General features: G+C 40.5%; 1 protein-coding gene across 1 annotated transcript in view; it reads right to left on the bottom strand.

Moving 5' to 3' along the window:
- Positions 1-9,864: 9,864 nt before the first annotated feature.
- The window catches only part of LOC143038251 (uncharacterized), a 62,099-nt gene continuing 56,883 nt past the window's right edge, over positions 9,865-15,080 (bottom strand). Inside the window, exon 5 of the mRNA XM_076207265.1 lies at positions 9,865-10,103. Coding sequence (XP_076063380.1) covers positions 9,887-10,103 — 217 coding nt within the window. The 3' untranslated portion in view covers positions 9,865-9,886. The remainder of the gene's footprint in view (positions 10,104-15,080) is intronic.

Here is a 15,080-nt window from a genome sequence, read left to right as displayed (position 1 = left end):
GTCCAAGCTGTGAGAGGAGAATCATCGATTTTATATGCAGCTTAGCGTCTAGTAGCTTAAGCTTACCACAATAGAAAATTAATTCTATTTTTCTTTTCCTCCTCTTGTTTGTCCTTCTGGTTTCCAGGATTCCGTTCCTCGAAGTCTTTGAAGACCACTTCGACCGAGCCATTTTTCCTCGAACTCCTTCGTCTATGACTCAGCAACCCAGGTCTTCGGGGTTGAAGTCGCGTCCACGTGCCGCTGGACCTGTGGCCAACAACCCCCCCCCCACACACACACACACACGCAGGACCTCACGAGCCATGCTCCTCTCCTGTATGCTACAGCTATGTAATTTCACACACACACACACACACACACACACACACACACACACACACACACACACACACACACACACACACACACACACACACACACACACACACACACACACACACACACACACACACACACACACACACACACACACATACATACATCGACTCGACGGTGCATTGGTGCTGTTCTCAACCACTGTTCCAGCGATCCGAGTTTGAGACCCGCCCAAGACTGAAAAAAATAAATAAATAAATAAAATTACCATCTTTGTAGTACGAGGCGGGAATCCAACTCTGGTGGGCAAGTAATTGTGTGTGTATGTATAAGGTCACAACATTACCCTTAAATCGGGTCATATGTACAAATTCTTAACTCTCATCCAGAGGGGTAATAGCTCTCAAACACGAGGTTCAACATGTGATGAAAGACCGTGGTGGTGAATCACACACACATACACGTGCGTGTGAGATCTCCTGTGGATTCCTTTACCCCCTTTGGTGTCTCCAGCCTGCTTGACGTGGACATCTTCCTGATCCAAACACGAGGCAAGAAATGTTGAGGTTTTCTGAAACGCTGAGGCCCGTCTTCGTGCGTGAGCTAGTCTGTATCTATCTATACACCACGAGCTTTTCCCCCTTATAAGGAAGGTAGCCAACTCAAAGGCACGTACCTATTCCCACCCTTTCCACCCCTCCTATCTCGGCTCCTCATGGATGACGGGTCATCCCTGCATCCGCCAACTGCCCTGGGTCAAACGCAATGCTGATACTCTCTGTTATGTCACCGGTTCTCTCAACCAGGGGTCCATGAGCAACCACTAGTTTCAGGCTTGTGGCTCCACTTGTGGAACTCTATGACCCTCCAAGGGGTCACGGACCCCAGGTTGAAAACCACTGTTCTAGGCAGTGTTTCTCAAGCAAGAGTCTGCAGATTCTTACCAAGGAGGAGGTCCGAAGGGCAAGGAATTCAACATGCTACAGATAATCCTGTCATGACACTTTTTTTTCTTTATTTATATATATATATATATATATATATATATATATATATATATATATATATTATATGTCATATATATATAGTATTATATGTCATATATATATATATATATATATATATATATATATATATATGTATATATGTATATATATATGTATATATATATGTATATATATATATATATATATATATATATATATATATATATATATATATCATGATTACTTATGTGTTTTACGTGAGGGCTCTTTTTTATACATAATTTTTCCCTGGCTAATTGCGTCTCTCTTAATGCTGCGATGATTTGTATAATGCATTATCAAGTTTCTATCACTAAATGCTTAGAAAAAGTGAGTATATCCTATCTAATCCCATATCAAGGATTCCTCTGAATATGTAAGTTGATGTAAGGGATCCTCAATGCTTGAAAGGTTGGGAAACTGCTCTAGAATATGAATTAATGATTTCATAATTTTTTTTTACCTAAATATTTCAAAGAGTTGCAGAAAGGGAAAAAAAAGGTGATTCAATGAAGTCGTTTCAGTTCAAATTTTCAAATTCAAATTCGAAGAAGTGTTATGATATTCCTTTTTTTTTTAAGTCAAAGGCTGTTAGAAAGATATCGGGGGGTGAGGGAGGGAGGAAAAGGTGTAGGAAGAGAGTTACAGAGCCTCCCAATGGAAAGGAAAGGAGACAGAACGTACTGGCTGGCTCTTGCAAAAGCTAAAAGCACAGAGAGAGGCTCGAGACATTAAGAAAAATTTATAGCTGCCCCGTGGATGGCAATCTCAGTTACGTCACGTTACATTTTTCCACATTCCCCTTTATTCTTTTCCCATATTCTTTTACTTTTATTCCCAGTGTTTGTGTTACTTTATGGATGTGATTGTTTTCATTAATAGTTATAACCAGTGTTGTAAGTTTTCATTGTCATTAATAACATCACTATAAGTAGTAATATTGTTATGATGAATATTGTCATCATTATTTTAGTAATTATTTCTATAATGTAGTAATAGAAGTACTAGTATGGATAGGGAGGACAGGTGGTAAGGGAGATGGATCTACCTAGTATAGTCCTTATGGTCTCTTGTACTCTCGTCCATTCATATGTTCTTAATTACTTGATTTGATAGGAACAAAGAGTCCTTGAACACCTTCGCAGGCACCTGAGGATTTCATTCAGTTGAGGGGCGTCACTTCACTGAAAAGGGCCGAGAGAGAGAGAGAGAGAGAGAGAGAGAGAGAGAGAGAGAGAGAGAGAGAGAGAGAGAGAGAGAGAGAGAGAGAAAGAGAGAGAAAGAAAGGAATAGAGATCTTGGCTATAGATTCGCAATGATGGCGAACCAGCTGGTGGAAATGAGGAGGAAGAGGAGGAGGCGAAGAATGGGGGGAGGAGGAGGAGGAGGAGGTGGAGGAAGAACTGGGGGGAAATTTTTCTTCTTTTTTCTTTTGCTTCACCAGCAAACTTAACTCATAAGTTAACTTGCAAACTTGGGCCGCAAATTTCTTCGTCGCAGATTCGACCCCACATCTCTTCTTAAGTTTCGATTTTTTTAAACTCCGTTACCAGTGACCTGTAACCTAATTTCCTTCTGGAGCTTCCATTTTCGAAATTTTCTTTTTGATTCTATTCCAGGAATAGATTGAACAGAAACGGGGAGAATGGAAAAAGTTTAGATTTCGTGGCAATAAAGATGGAAGATTGAAAAGGACAGATTTGCCTAAGAGAATTAGGTCATTCTTTATTTAGCTTCGCAAAATGAAGGTGAGGACGGGAGGGAGGGTGAAGGGGGATGGGGGGGGGCGTTTTGAGAGGATCCCATTGATTCATGACCCCCTTCACACTAGCGGTTTCAGTCGCGGAGGTTCAATGACATTAAGTCAATGGATGTGTTCACAAATAATCGTGCAGTTTTTCCTTGAGTATGTGGTACCGTTGCGGTTTCTGTGCGGTTCAAACCGCTAGTGTGAAAAGATAAGTACAGGGTGTGTATAAGACATCCTGCCTCATACTCACCCACAAAAAAAAACCCTCATTCTTTTTTTTTTTTCTTTTTTTTTTCAGAAAATGTATTTATTATGATCCCACATGTTGGTACCAAAAATGTAGTATAGATAATATCCTCATTGATTAAAGACAATACAACCCTCAAATCGATTCCTCGCTACAGCACAATATTTCTGGATCGTCCTGCTATCGTTCTGACATCGACGACATGACGTCGACGATGAAGAACAATTAGCTCCTCCCATTTTTTAATAAGCTCCTCCCCCCTCTTTTTTAATAAGCTCCTTCCTCAGGGAGAAGAAAGACGCTGAGAAGCCACACACACAAAGTCGTTGTTAGATGGCATTTAGCCTGGGAAGATTATTAGCTCCATGAAGATCTGGGGTGAGAGGGTGGTGGATGGGAGTGGAATGGGTGAGAGTGGATGTCTCTTGACTCGACTACCACCATTATAAAGGGGAAAAGTCCTTGGTAGATAGATAGATATATTTTTAAGTATTCATTTATTAATTTGTTTTTGTTATTTTTCTTAATGAGTGATAGGTTAGTAAAGTGCATGTTGCTATCTGATGATTCATACGATTTATTTATCTTTTTTAATGTAGGGATCTTCAAGAAGGACGATTTTTTTTGGTGGGATTTTTGTGTTTGCGTGTGTGTAATAATGATAATAAATAATAATAAAAGGTTTGTTGTGTGTGTGTGTGTGTGTGTGTGTGTGTGTGTGTGTGTGTGTGTGTGTGTGTGTGTGTGTATTCACTTGGTCTTTGGATCACGTGTTGGACTCGTGATCGACAGCTATTTCCCTCCTGGAAGAGAGCTCAGAGCTCGTAGGTCCGATCTATGGGTAATGCTATGTGTGTGTGTGTGTGTGTGTGTGTGTGTGTGTGTGTGTGTGTGTGTGTGTGTGTGTGTGTGTGTGTGTGTGTGTGTGTGTGTGTGTGTGTGTGTGTGTGTGTGTGTGTGTGTGCGCGCGTCGGGAACACAATCCTTTTATTGACCAAGAAATCATTCTTACGAATACAGCGTCTTCCATGGAGTAGCTTTCTTCACATAAGATTAGCTACCGAAAAGAGGGAACACTGACTCCCACCAAAGGGCGTTGGCGTCTATCTAATAAATAAAATAGGTAAATAATTTACAGTTTATTCAGAAGCAATTTTTTATTCCAAGAGCTGAAAATTAGCAAAGGTTGGTAGTGTTACAAAATCACCACCCCACACAAACTAACATACACACACACACGCGCGCGCGCGCGCGTTTCAATGCACATAATGCTAACATTTTCCTAAACCTATTTAATTATAAAAAATGATGTATACTAATGAAAAAATTTGATATTTTGTCACAATGACGCACTGTATATATTAAATTCTGGCTAACACTAATTTTTTTCATTCAGGTTAGGCGACGTCACTGGAAGGAAATGTTGAAGACTATCTCGACCTGACTGGATTGACGTACTTGAAGACTTGATTATGGTTAAAGACAAACTATTTTTTTCTCTTTCTCTCCATCCCACTACCTGGCATCATTATAATTGGGTCAACGCGTTGGTTGTAGGTTCGATTAAAGTTATTAGCCACGTATTTTGTAGCTCCAAGCAACAAAGCCTCATTTCTCAAAAATAAAGAATAAGTGCTCTACACAATCGTTCGACGATCATCGCTGAGCAATAATGGCATCGAGCAAAACGTACTTTAAGGCCATGAGTATAGCAAATGGGGATGATCATTCACATGCTCCTTTGAGCTGCTGTAACTTCACTACGGGAAAAAATGGGAAGATAGTTTAATCATACGCTCTTATGAGTTGCTGTTAGGGTTCATCAAATGAGATCTCGGGACTCGGGATCTCGTCGTTCCCTTAGACATACATTCCCGGGAAAGGTATTTGATACTCCCGGGACTATCCCGGCACACAGGAAGTGAAGCACATGTAACATGTCTCGGGATTCCCAACTTTTCCATGAGGACAACAATTTAGTGAGACCCCATGATTTTCCCGGGACACTGGGATCATGTCTCTCCATGGAAACTCTTGCGTTTTGTTTATAATAGTTAGTAATTAGGAGTTATTAGTCATTAGAAATTACTCATAATCAGTATTTATCATTAGTAATGAAGGATCGATAATTTCTGGACTAGTCCTTCCACCTCATTTATTGACGTTACCGATTTATTTCCCTCACATTTCACATTCATTTTTCGTCATCATATAAAAAGTAATTGAGATCATATGCTACTCTGAAAAAATCAGGCATGAAATCCTATTAAGCAACCAAGAGCGGAAAGAGGGATGGAATGGTAGGGAGGGGGAGTAAAAGGGAAGAGATAGGTAGTATGTTTGTGAAAAGAGAGATGGATGTGCTGGCTTTGAGTGAAACTTAAATGAAAGGGAAGGGCGAGTGTGAGTTTGGGAGTGTAGTTGGGAGGTTCTCAGGAGTGAAGAAGGGACGAGGGAGAGAAGGGGTGGCTATACTAGTAAGTGAAGAGGTAAGTAAGCGGGTAGTGGAGTGGAAGGAGGTTTCATCAAGGTTGATGTGGATGAGGGTAAAGCTGGGAAGGGAGATGTGGGTTTTTGTAAGTGCATATGGGCCTGGTAGTGAGAAGAGCGTAGAGGAAAGGGAAGATTTTTGGGTAGATATAAATGAGTGCATAGAGGGATTAGGGAGAAATGTCAATGTAGCTGTATTGGGAGACCTTAATGCTAGGGTAGGAAACGAACCAATAGACGGAGTGATTGGGAAGTATGGAGTTCCAGGTAAAAATCGTGGTGGAGAATTGATGGTGGAGATGTGTCTTAGAAGAGAGTTGATGATAGCAAATACAGTGTTTAGGAAGAAAGTCAAGCATAAGTACACATGGGAGAGGGTGGTGGATGAAAGGGTGGCAGATAGAACGTTAATGGACTATATAGTGGTAACCAGGAGTATGGTAGGAAGAATTAAGGATGTACATGTTCTAGGGGGAGAGTGTGGGGGAATATCAGATCATTTTCTGGTGGAAGGTAAATTGAGAGTGGAGAATAGGTAGAGAAAGAGGAAAAGGGCAGAAGGTAGGGAGGTACTTAAAGTGAACTGCTTAAATGAGAAAGAAAAGGAGAATGAGTATAAGAAGAAGCTGAGAGAGGAATGGGGGGAGTGAAGAATAGAGAACTAGGAGTGGAGGAAGAATGGGGATGGCTCAAGGAGGGAGTCATAAGGTGTGTAAAGATGGTGTGTGGGACAAGGAGGGCGGGAGGAAATAGAAGGAAGGTTAATGAGTGGTGGGATAAGGAAGCAAAGAAGGGTGTAGAAGAGAAGAAGCAGGCATTCATAGATTGGCTACAAATTAGGACGAGGGAATTGTATGAGAAGTACAAAGCAAAGAGAAGGGAAGTTAAGCATAAGACAAAGGAATCAAAGAGGAGAGCAGATGTGAAATGGAGTATGACAGAAATTTTTGAAAGCAATAAAAAGATGATTTGGAAGGAAATTAAAAGAGGAAGAGGAGGTGAATCAAGTAGAGAAGAAAAGATAAAAGGTGCAGATGGAGGGATGATAATGGAAGAGAAGGCAGTGAGAGGAAGGTGGGCAGAGTATTTTGGGGAGTTGCTAAATGTGAAGGAGGATAGGGAGGGAAAAGTAGTTACAGTGGGAAGCGCAAAGAAAATGAGAGTGATGAGTGAGGAAAATGGAGGAGAAATAGGGAAAGATGAAGTGAAAGCAGCTGTTAAGATGATGAGAGCAGGTAAGGCACCTGGGTTGGATGGATGCCATGCAGAATGTCTGAAGAAAGGAGGTACAGTTATGGTGGACTGGCTGGTGAGGTTATCTAATGTTTGTTTAAGAGAGGGTAGAGTGCCTCATAGCATCATCTATTGTGTATAGATGATGCTATGATGCATGAGGGGGAGTGGGTGGGGGATGGGGGGTAAGGAAGTATGTATGAGAAAAAATTGACGCAGCCCAAAGGGATTTCTCCCCGTCTTCTCCTTTTCTGCATGAGGGGACGGAGAGGGGGGGGTCGCCGAATTTATGAAGCGGCCTTGCTGTGGATGTGCTGTGTCTTGCGACACTGCTTCTGACCCAGGGCAGTGGACAGGATGCAGGGATGACCCGTCATCCAGGAGGTGCAAAGATAAGAGGGAGGGAGGAGGGTGGAGGGGAGTGGAATATATAGGAAATGGAATGGGTGGGAGTGATTTCTATGCCTTTTTCTTCGTGGCTACCCCCCATGTAGGGGGAAAAAGCCTTTGGTATATGTATGTATGTAGAGTGCCGGAGGACTGGAGGAGTGCCTGTATAGTTCCGCTGTACAAGGGAAAGGGGGACAAGTGTGAGTGTAGTAGTTTCAGAGGGATCAGCTTGTTGAGTGTAGTTGGGAAGGTTTATGGGAGGGTCTTGATTGAAAGGATTAGGAGAGGAACAGAGGGAGTAATTGGTGAGGAGCAGTGTGGATTTAGGACAGGTAGGGGGTTGTGTAGATCAGATTTTTATGGTAAGACAGATATGTGAGAAAGCTATAGGAAAAGGTAAGGATGTTTTTTGGGCTTTTATGGATCTGGAAAAGGCTTGCGACAGATAGACAGGAAGGCACTATGAGAGGTACTGCAGATATATGAGATAGGAGGAAAGCTTTTAAGAGCAGTCAAGAGTTTTTACGATAGTAGTAGAGCTTGTGTTAGGATTAGAAATGGAGAGAGTGAATGGTTTGAGGTAAAGGTGGGACTTCGTCAGGGATGTGTTATGTCGCCCTGGCTGTTCAATCTATACATGGATGGGGTGGTGCGAGAGGTGAGTGCAAGGGTAGTGGGTCAGGGGTTGGAGATGGTTAAAGAAAATGGAGGAAAGTGGGAAATAAGCCAGTTGTTGTTTGCTGACGACACTGCGCTTGTAGCAGGATCAGAGGAGGGATTGAGGAAGTTAGTGATAGAATTTAAGAAGGTGCGTGAAAGAAGGAAGCTGAAGATTAATGTGGGTAAAAATGAGGTTATGAGATGTACAAGGGGAGAGAGTGACAGCAGGCTGGAAGTGAGCATTAAGGGTGAGAGACTAGAGAAAGTGGATAGTTTTAGATACTTTGGTACGAATGTGTCAAGAAAGGGAGGAGTGGAGGTGGAGGTAGAATATAGATTGAGAGAAGCGAGTAAATGCCTTGGTGGATTCAAAAGTGTAAAGAGAAATGGACATCTGGGTATGGATGCTAAGAGGAGATTGTATGAAGGAGTGATTGTGCAAACAGCACTGTACGGGTCAGAAACATGGAACATAAGAGAGGAAAAGAGGAGGAGTTTGAATGTGTTTGAGATTAAATGTCTGAGAAGTATGATAGGGGTTACTAGGCTAGATAGACTGAGAAATGAGGAGGTGAGGACGAGAACAGGGGTGGAAAGGGAGCTGGGAGATAGGGTTGATAAAAGAGTATTAGGATGGTTTGGACACATGGAAAGAAGGAGTGAAGAAAGATTAGTAAAAGAGGTGTGGAAAGCAGAGGTGTAAGGAGTGAATATGAGAGGGCGTCCTAGGATGAGATGGGACGGGGTGAAAGGGATATTACAAAAGAGGAATATCTGTTGAGGAAGGACGAGAGAGGACAGAAGACAGGGGTGAATGGAGAAGGGTTATGTATGGATGATGCTGTGATGCATGAGGGGGTGTGGGTGGAGGATGGGGGGTGAGGAAGTATGTATGAGAAAAAATTTGACGCAGCCCGAAGGGATTTCTCCCCGTCTTCTTTTCTGCATGAGGGGACGGAGAGGGGGTTTGCCGAATTTATAAAGCGGCCTTACTGTGGATGTGCTGTCTTGCAACACTGCTTCTGACCCAGGGCAGTGGACAGGATGCAGGGATGACCCGTCATCCAGGAGGTGCCAAGATAAGAGGGAGGGAGTAGGGTGGAGGGGAGTGGAATATGTAGGGAATGGAATGGGTGGGAGTGGTTTCTATGCCTTTTGCTTTTTGGCTACCCCCCGTGTAAGGGGGGAAAAGCCTTTGGTATATGTATGTATGTACTTACGTTTCCTTATGTGATCCACAAAACGTTCTAGTATATATACTGTATATATATGTATTAGATATTCATATTAAGTATAAGGTTAACATAATCAACATGTCGTGTATTAAAATTTTTGTAATTCATACCTTCCCGATGTATTGACGGGAAACTGAGATAAACCATGATTTCCCTGTATTCACCGTCTAGACATATGGGAATCCCGAGAAATTCGCGAGCTATCTAGCTCGTGGATGGCTCAGATAGCTTATGCTGGAAAAATCCCGGGAGTAGTACTACATAGCTCGGGAAAATTACGAGGCCCCGGGATACTAGGGTCTCATTTAATGAACCTTAGTTGCTGTAAAAAAAAAAAAAAAAAAAAAAAAAAAAAAAAAAATATATTTTTATAAATAATATATATATATATATATAAATATATATATATATATATATATATATATATATATATATATATATACATATAAAAATATATATATATATATATATATATATATATATATATATATATATATATCATCCTGAAGAGGCGTGGTCGAACTGGTTATAAGACGTTTCATCTGTTCCAAGGGGTTCTCGTCAGGTTGCGGTTGTTGTGCTGGGCATTGTTGTAGTCCCCATAGAAACTCCCAATCCCGCCGCTATGTTGCGCTGGCGTCGTCAGCTTCGCGCTGGTCTGTACAGGGGAGAATCGACCTTGTGGAGAGAGACCCCAAGGGCGACTCGCGGGCGGCGGCGGCGAAAGAGGCAGCGGCGGCGGCGGCGGCGAAGGACTGAAGAAGAGAGAAACATGGGTCAGGTCACGTAGGCCAAGAGCCGTTGTGGGCTTTCAGAACGTAATGGTTTTCAGAAGTTCTACACCCTCTGGGGATAGTGTCTGCAGGTGTCCGCATGTTTCTCACTTGTGCTGTTTCCGTGTACGTGCTTGTGGAGGTGTGCAAGCCTGCGTGAGTATGTATATAGACACAGGAACAGTGTGTGTGTGTGTGTGTGTGTGTGAGATTCACCATGGTCTTGGATCACGTGTTGGACTCGTGATCGACAGCTATTTCTCTCCCGAAAGAGAGCTCAGAGATCATATATGACCTATCTATAGTAATGCTGTAACCTTACACGCACACACACACCCAACTCCCCTCCCACGAGAGTTGGAGTAACGACCCGCAACGCAGCGATACTGAAATTATTTCAGCCCTGGGTGGGATTCGAACCAGGACCGCCGTAGTGGGAGCCGGGAACTCTACCAACTACGCCTCGAATGTGTGTGTGTTTTTATTTTATTTTTTATTTTTGCGCATTTACAATTATAATGAATGTGAGTCAAGGAGACACATTGATATCAGACATTTGAATTATTAATCATTCGCTGTATATATAAAAAGTGCGCAATCTCATCAAAGATTGTTTTGTGAGTCCTTCATAAACCTCATACTATCCTTTCTCTCAAGAGGTCATCACACTGGGCTACTTTTCCTCCGGCACCTTACCTCCAACCTCCATTTGAATAACTAGAATATGAATTCGCTTACAGAAACCTAGACTTCTTTTAGAACATTTCAGTAGTGTGTTTAACATTCGTATAGGTTTATATTCTCTTTGTTCATCTTTCAGCCCTGCTCTCTCTCTCTCTCTCTCTCTCTCTCTCTCTCTCTCTCTCTCTCTCTATATATATATATATATATATATATATGTGTGTGTATATATATATATATATAACGGAAAGATAATTTGATATTTAGAGATTTGAAAAATTAAATATTGAAGCCGAAGTCGTTTTTACTCAAACGAACACTCAACGGTCGGCGTTGGTAAGCTCCTGGAAGCCCAGTGTGATAACCCCCTTAGAGATTTCTCTTCATCCATGTTCCTCATTGCATTCAATCGATTTCCCCTCAGCCCATTGTTCTTCATTACGTTCCGCTACCTATCCTTTCATATACCTTTTCTAGGTCCACAAATACCACGACCACGTGTCTCTCTCATCAATCATGTATTTTAATTTTGATTACTTAAGAACATAAGAATGAAGGATATTATAAGAGACCATAAGGTATTCACTAGGCAGTTCCATGTCCATTACCACCTATCATCCCCATCCATAAAGTTATCTAACACTTCATTCGTTTATATTTTCACTTTTCTAAACCACCTTTTTTCCTACCCTTCCTGTCGTTTTCCCTTTTGTATCTTCATCGTAAAACTACTAAACACTTTTGCCCTGTGTGCTTAGAAAGTCTTTAACTTAGTAGTTCTTGCACTTTCCTAATGCCTTCCCTACCTTCATTAATTTTCTACTCAAGATTTCCAGCTACCTGGGACTCTGCCTTTTTTTCTATTTATTCATGCATTTATCTAATTCATATTGTTTTCATATTTTTATTTAATTTTATTATGTTTTTATTTAATTTTGCTTTGTTTTTGTAATTATTCGGTTGATTTACCTTCTTTAGTACATGGTTATATCATCCACATCTGGCGTCTTTCCTTCCTTCAACACATTTCCCGTTTTCTGTTTCCTCTGGCCCCACCCACTTTTTTTATTTTATTTTACTTATTTATTCATTCATTTATTTATCTATTTTTTATCCGTGCCCATGGTATGATACCTTCCTGAACCCTCGCTGGATGCGTAGGAAGAGGTACCTCTTCACCTCCTAATAGAGGAAATATTTTTATTTATTTCTTTTTTAAGAGGTTTGCAGAGATGTCACCGCCTGAACAGGAATGTAAAAAACAATAGCTTCATCTAATAGAGGTGAGAAGGTACTTTTTCCGTTGCATCCAGCGAGTGTTCAGGAGGGAGAAAATGGGAATGTGGATTCTTTTTATTTCATTTTATCTATTCATTTTTATTATTATTATTATTATTTTTTTTTTTTTGCCGCGAACAAAGCATCGACAAGCCACCGTCACTTTTCCTAAGTTCCTTTGAAAAGTGAAGAGAATTTATGATGTAAAAAAAAGTTTAATCTTAGTTCGTGCAAAGTCCATTATGTCTCTTATCATAAACAAAAATTCTTCATTGACGCTTATTTTTGTACCCACGCATGATGCGTGCGTGTGTGTGTGTGTGTGTGTGTGTGTGTGTGTGTGTGTGTGTATGTGTGTGTGTGTGTGTGTGTATGTGCGTGTGTATGTGTGTGTGTGTGTGTGTGTGTGTGTGTGTGTGTGTATGTGCGTGTGTATGTGTGTGTGTGTGTATGTGCGTGTGTATGTGCGTGTGCGTGCGTGTATGTGAGTGCCCGAAGGGGTCTCGCGTCTACTCATACGGATCTTGAAACCTCTGAGACTCGTTTCACATGTGTCGACTTTTCGCCGTACGCCGTCCACGACACGACGTCGTGCTCTCAAATAACCATGGGTGTCTATGGATGCTTTCACACGTAGTCGTGACTTGTGAAAGCTTCCATAGGCAGCAAAGGTTATCTGAGAGCACGACGTCGTGTCGTGGACGGCGCACGGCGAAAAATCGATACGTGAGAGACGAGCCCGAGGATTCTGCAAGAACATAACAAAGGCGACCTGATCAGTCAGTCGTGCCTCGTTTACGGAATTCTCTCCAGGGAACGGTGGGAGAGGAGGAGGAGGAGGAGGAGGAGGAGGGTAAGGGGAGGGGAGAGGGGGATATGGAGGAGGAGAGGAAGGGGGAGGAGGAGAAGGGTAAGGGAAGGGGAGAGGGGGAGGTGGAGGAGGAGAGGAAGGGGGATGAGAAGGAGGGTAAGGGAAGGGGAGAGGTGGAGGAGGAGAGGAAGGGAGAGGAGGAGGAGGGGAGAGGAGAGTGGAGTGGAGGGGAAGGGAGAAGAAGAGGAGGGTGGAGGAGGAGAGGAAGGGAGAGGAGGAGGAAGAGGAGAGAGGAAGGGAGAAGAGGAGGGAAGCAGGTTAGAGAAAGGAAGAGGAGGAGGAGGAAAGGAGAAGAGGAGGAGGAGGAGGAGAAGGAGTAAGGTAGAGAAAGTGAGAGGGGAAGGAGGGGAGAGGAAGGGAAAGGGAAAGGAGGAGAGAGGAGGATCGAGAAAAGGGGGAGGAAGAGAGAGGGGAAAGGAAGCGGAGGAGGGGAGATGAAAGGAGAGGAGGAGGAGGGGAGAAGAAGGAGGAGGAGGAGGAGAAAGGGAGAGGGTGAGGAGGAAGGAAAGAGAGTGATATTGCGTTGCTCGTTGATGACAAGTCCCTTTGAGCCGCGTCAGTCAAGTTTAGAATATAATGGTGATCTTATGCTTTATGTGGTTGACAAGATATTCATTCACTTATCTATTTATGTATCTATTTATTTATTTATTAATTCATTTATTCGCTTATTTATCTATTTATTCATCTACTTTCATTTTATATTTATCTATTTATTTATTGCTTATTTGTCTATCTTTCTTAACTTATATATTCGTTAACTTTTATCTTATATTTATTCTTTAACGGAAAAAAATACGAAAACATATCCTACAGTAAGTTTCGTGTTCTGTAATACCATCATGAAGGATCTACTTTATTTCACTTATTATTATTATTATTATTATTATTATTATTATTATTATTATTATTATTATTATTATTATTATTATTGTTATTGGTATTGTTATTATTGTTATTATTATTGTTATTATTGTTATTATTATTGTTGTTATTATTATTATTACTATTATTATTATTATTATTATTTTATTTATTATTATTATTTATTATTATTATTATTTATTATCTATTATTATTTATTGTTGTGACTGCATGAGGAGGAAGGGGTGGGGTAGTATGTGTGAGTAAATTTTGACGCAGCCCGAAGGGATTTCTCCCCGTCCTCGCCTTATATGCAAAGGGGGACGGAGAGGGGGGGTCGCCGATTAAATGAAGCGGCCTTGCTGTGGATGTACTGTGTCTTGCAACACTGCTTCTGACCCAGGGCGGTGGGCAGGGTGCAGGGATGACCCGTCATCCAGGAGGTGCTCAGATGAGAGGAAGGGTGGGAGGGGTGTGGAGTGTATTTAGGGATGAAATGGGTGGGAGTGTTTTTATGCCTTTCTCTTTTTGGCTACCTCCCTTGGAAGGGGGAAAAAGCCTTGGTATATGTATGTATGTATTTATTATTATTTATTATTTATTATTGTTATTTATTATTGTTATTATTATTATTATTTATTATTATTATTATTATTTATTACTATTATTACTATTATTATTACTATTACTATTACTATTATTATTACTATATTATTATTACTATTACCATTACTATTAACCATTACCATTACTATTAACCATTACCATTACTATTAACCATTACCATTACCATTACTATTACCATTACCATTACTATTAACCATTACCATTACCATTACTATTACCATTACCATTACTATTACCATCACCATTACTATTACCATTACCATTACTATTACTATTACTATTACTATTATTACTACTATTACTATTACTATTATTACTATTACTATTACTATTACTATTATAATTACTATTATTACTACTATTACTACTACTATTATTACTACTATTACTACTACTATTATTACTGATTATTATTATTATTATTATTATTATTATTATTATTATGACTATTATTATTATTATTATTATTATGACTATTATTATGACTATTATTATTACTGGTATTATCATTATTATTATTATTATTATGACTATTATTATGACTATTATTATTACTGGTATTATTATTACTACTACTATTATTATGACTATTATTGTGACTGACTATTATTATGATTATTATTACTATTATTATTACT

Source organism: Oratosquilla oratoria, chromosome 24 (assembly GCF_046742065.1).
Source record: "Oratosquilla oratoria isolate Oo_2021 chromosome 24, ASM4674206v1, whole genome shotgun sequence".
Taxonomy (NCBI): domain Eukaryota; kingdom Metazoa; phylum Arthropoda; class Malacostraca; order Stomatopoda; family Squillidae; genus Oratosquilla; species Oratosquilla oratoria.
The sequence above is the reverse complement of the archived record's forward strand: the minus strand, read 5'-3'. Positions and strand labels throughout refer to the sequence as shown.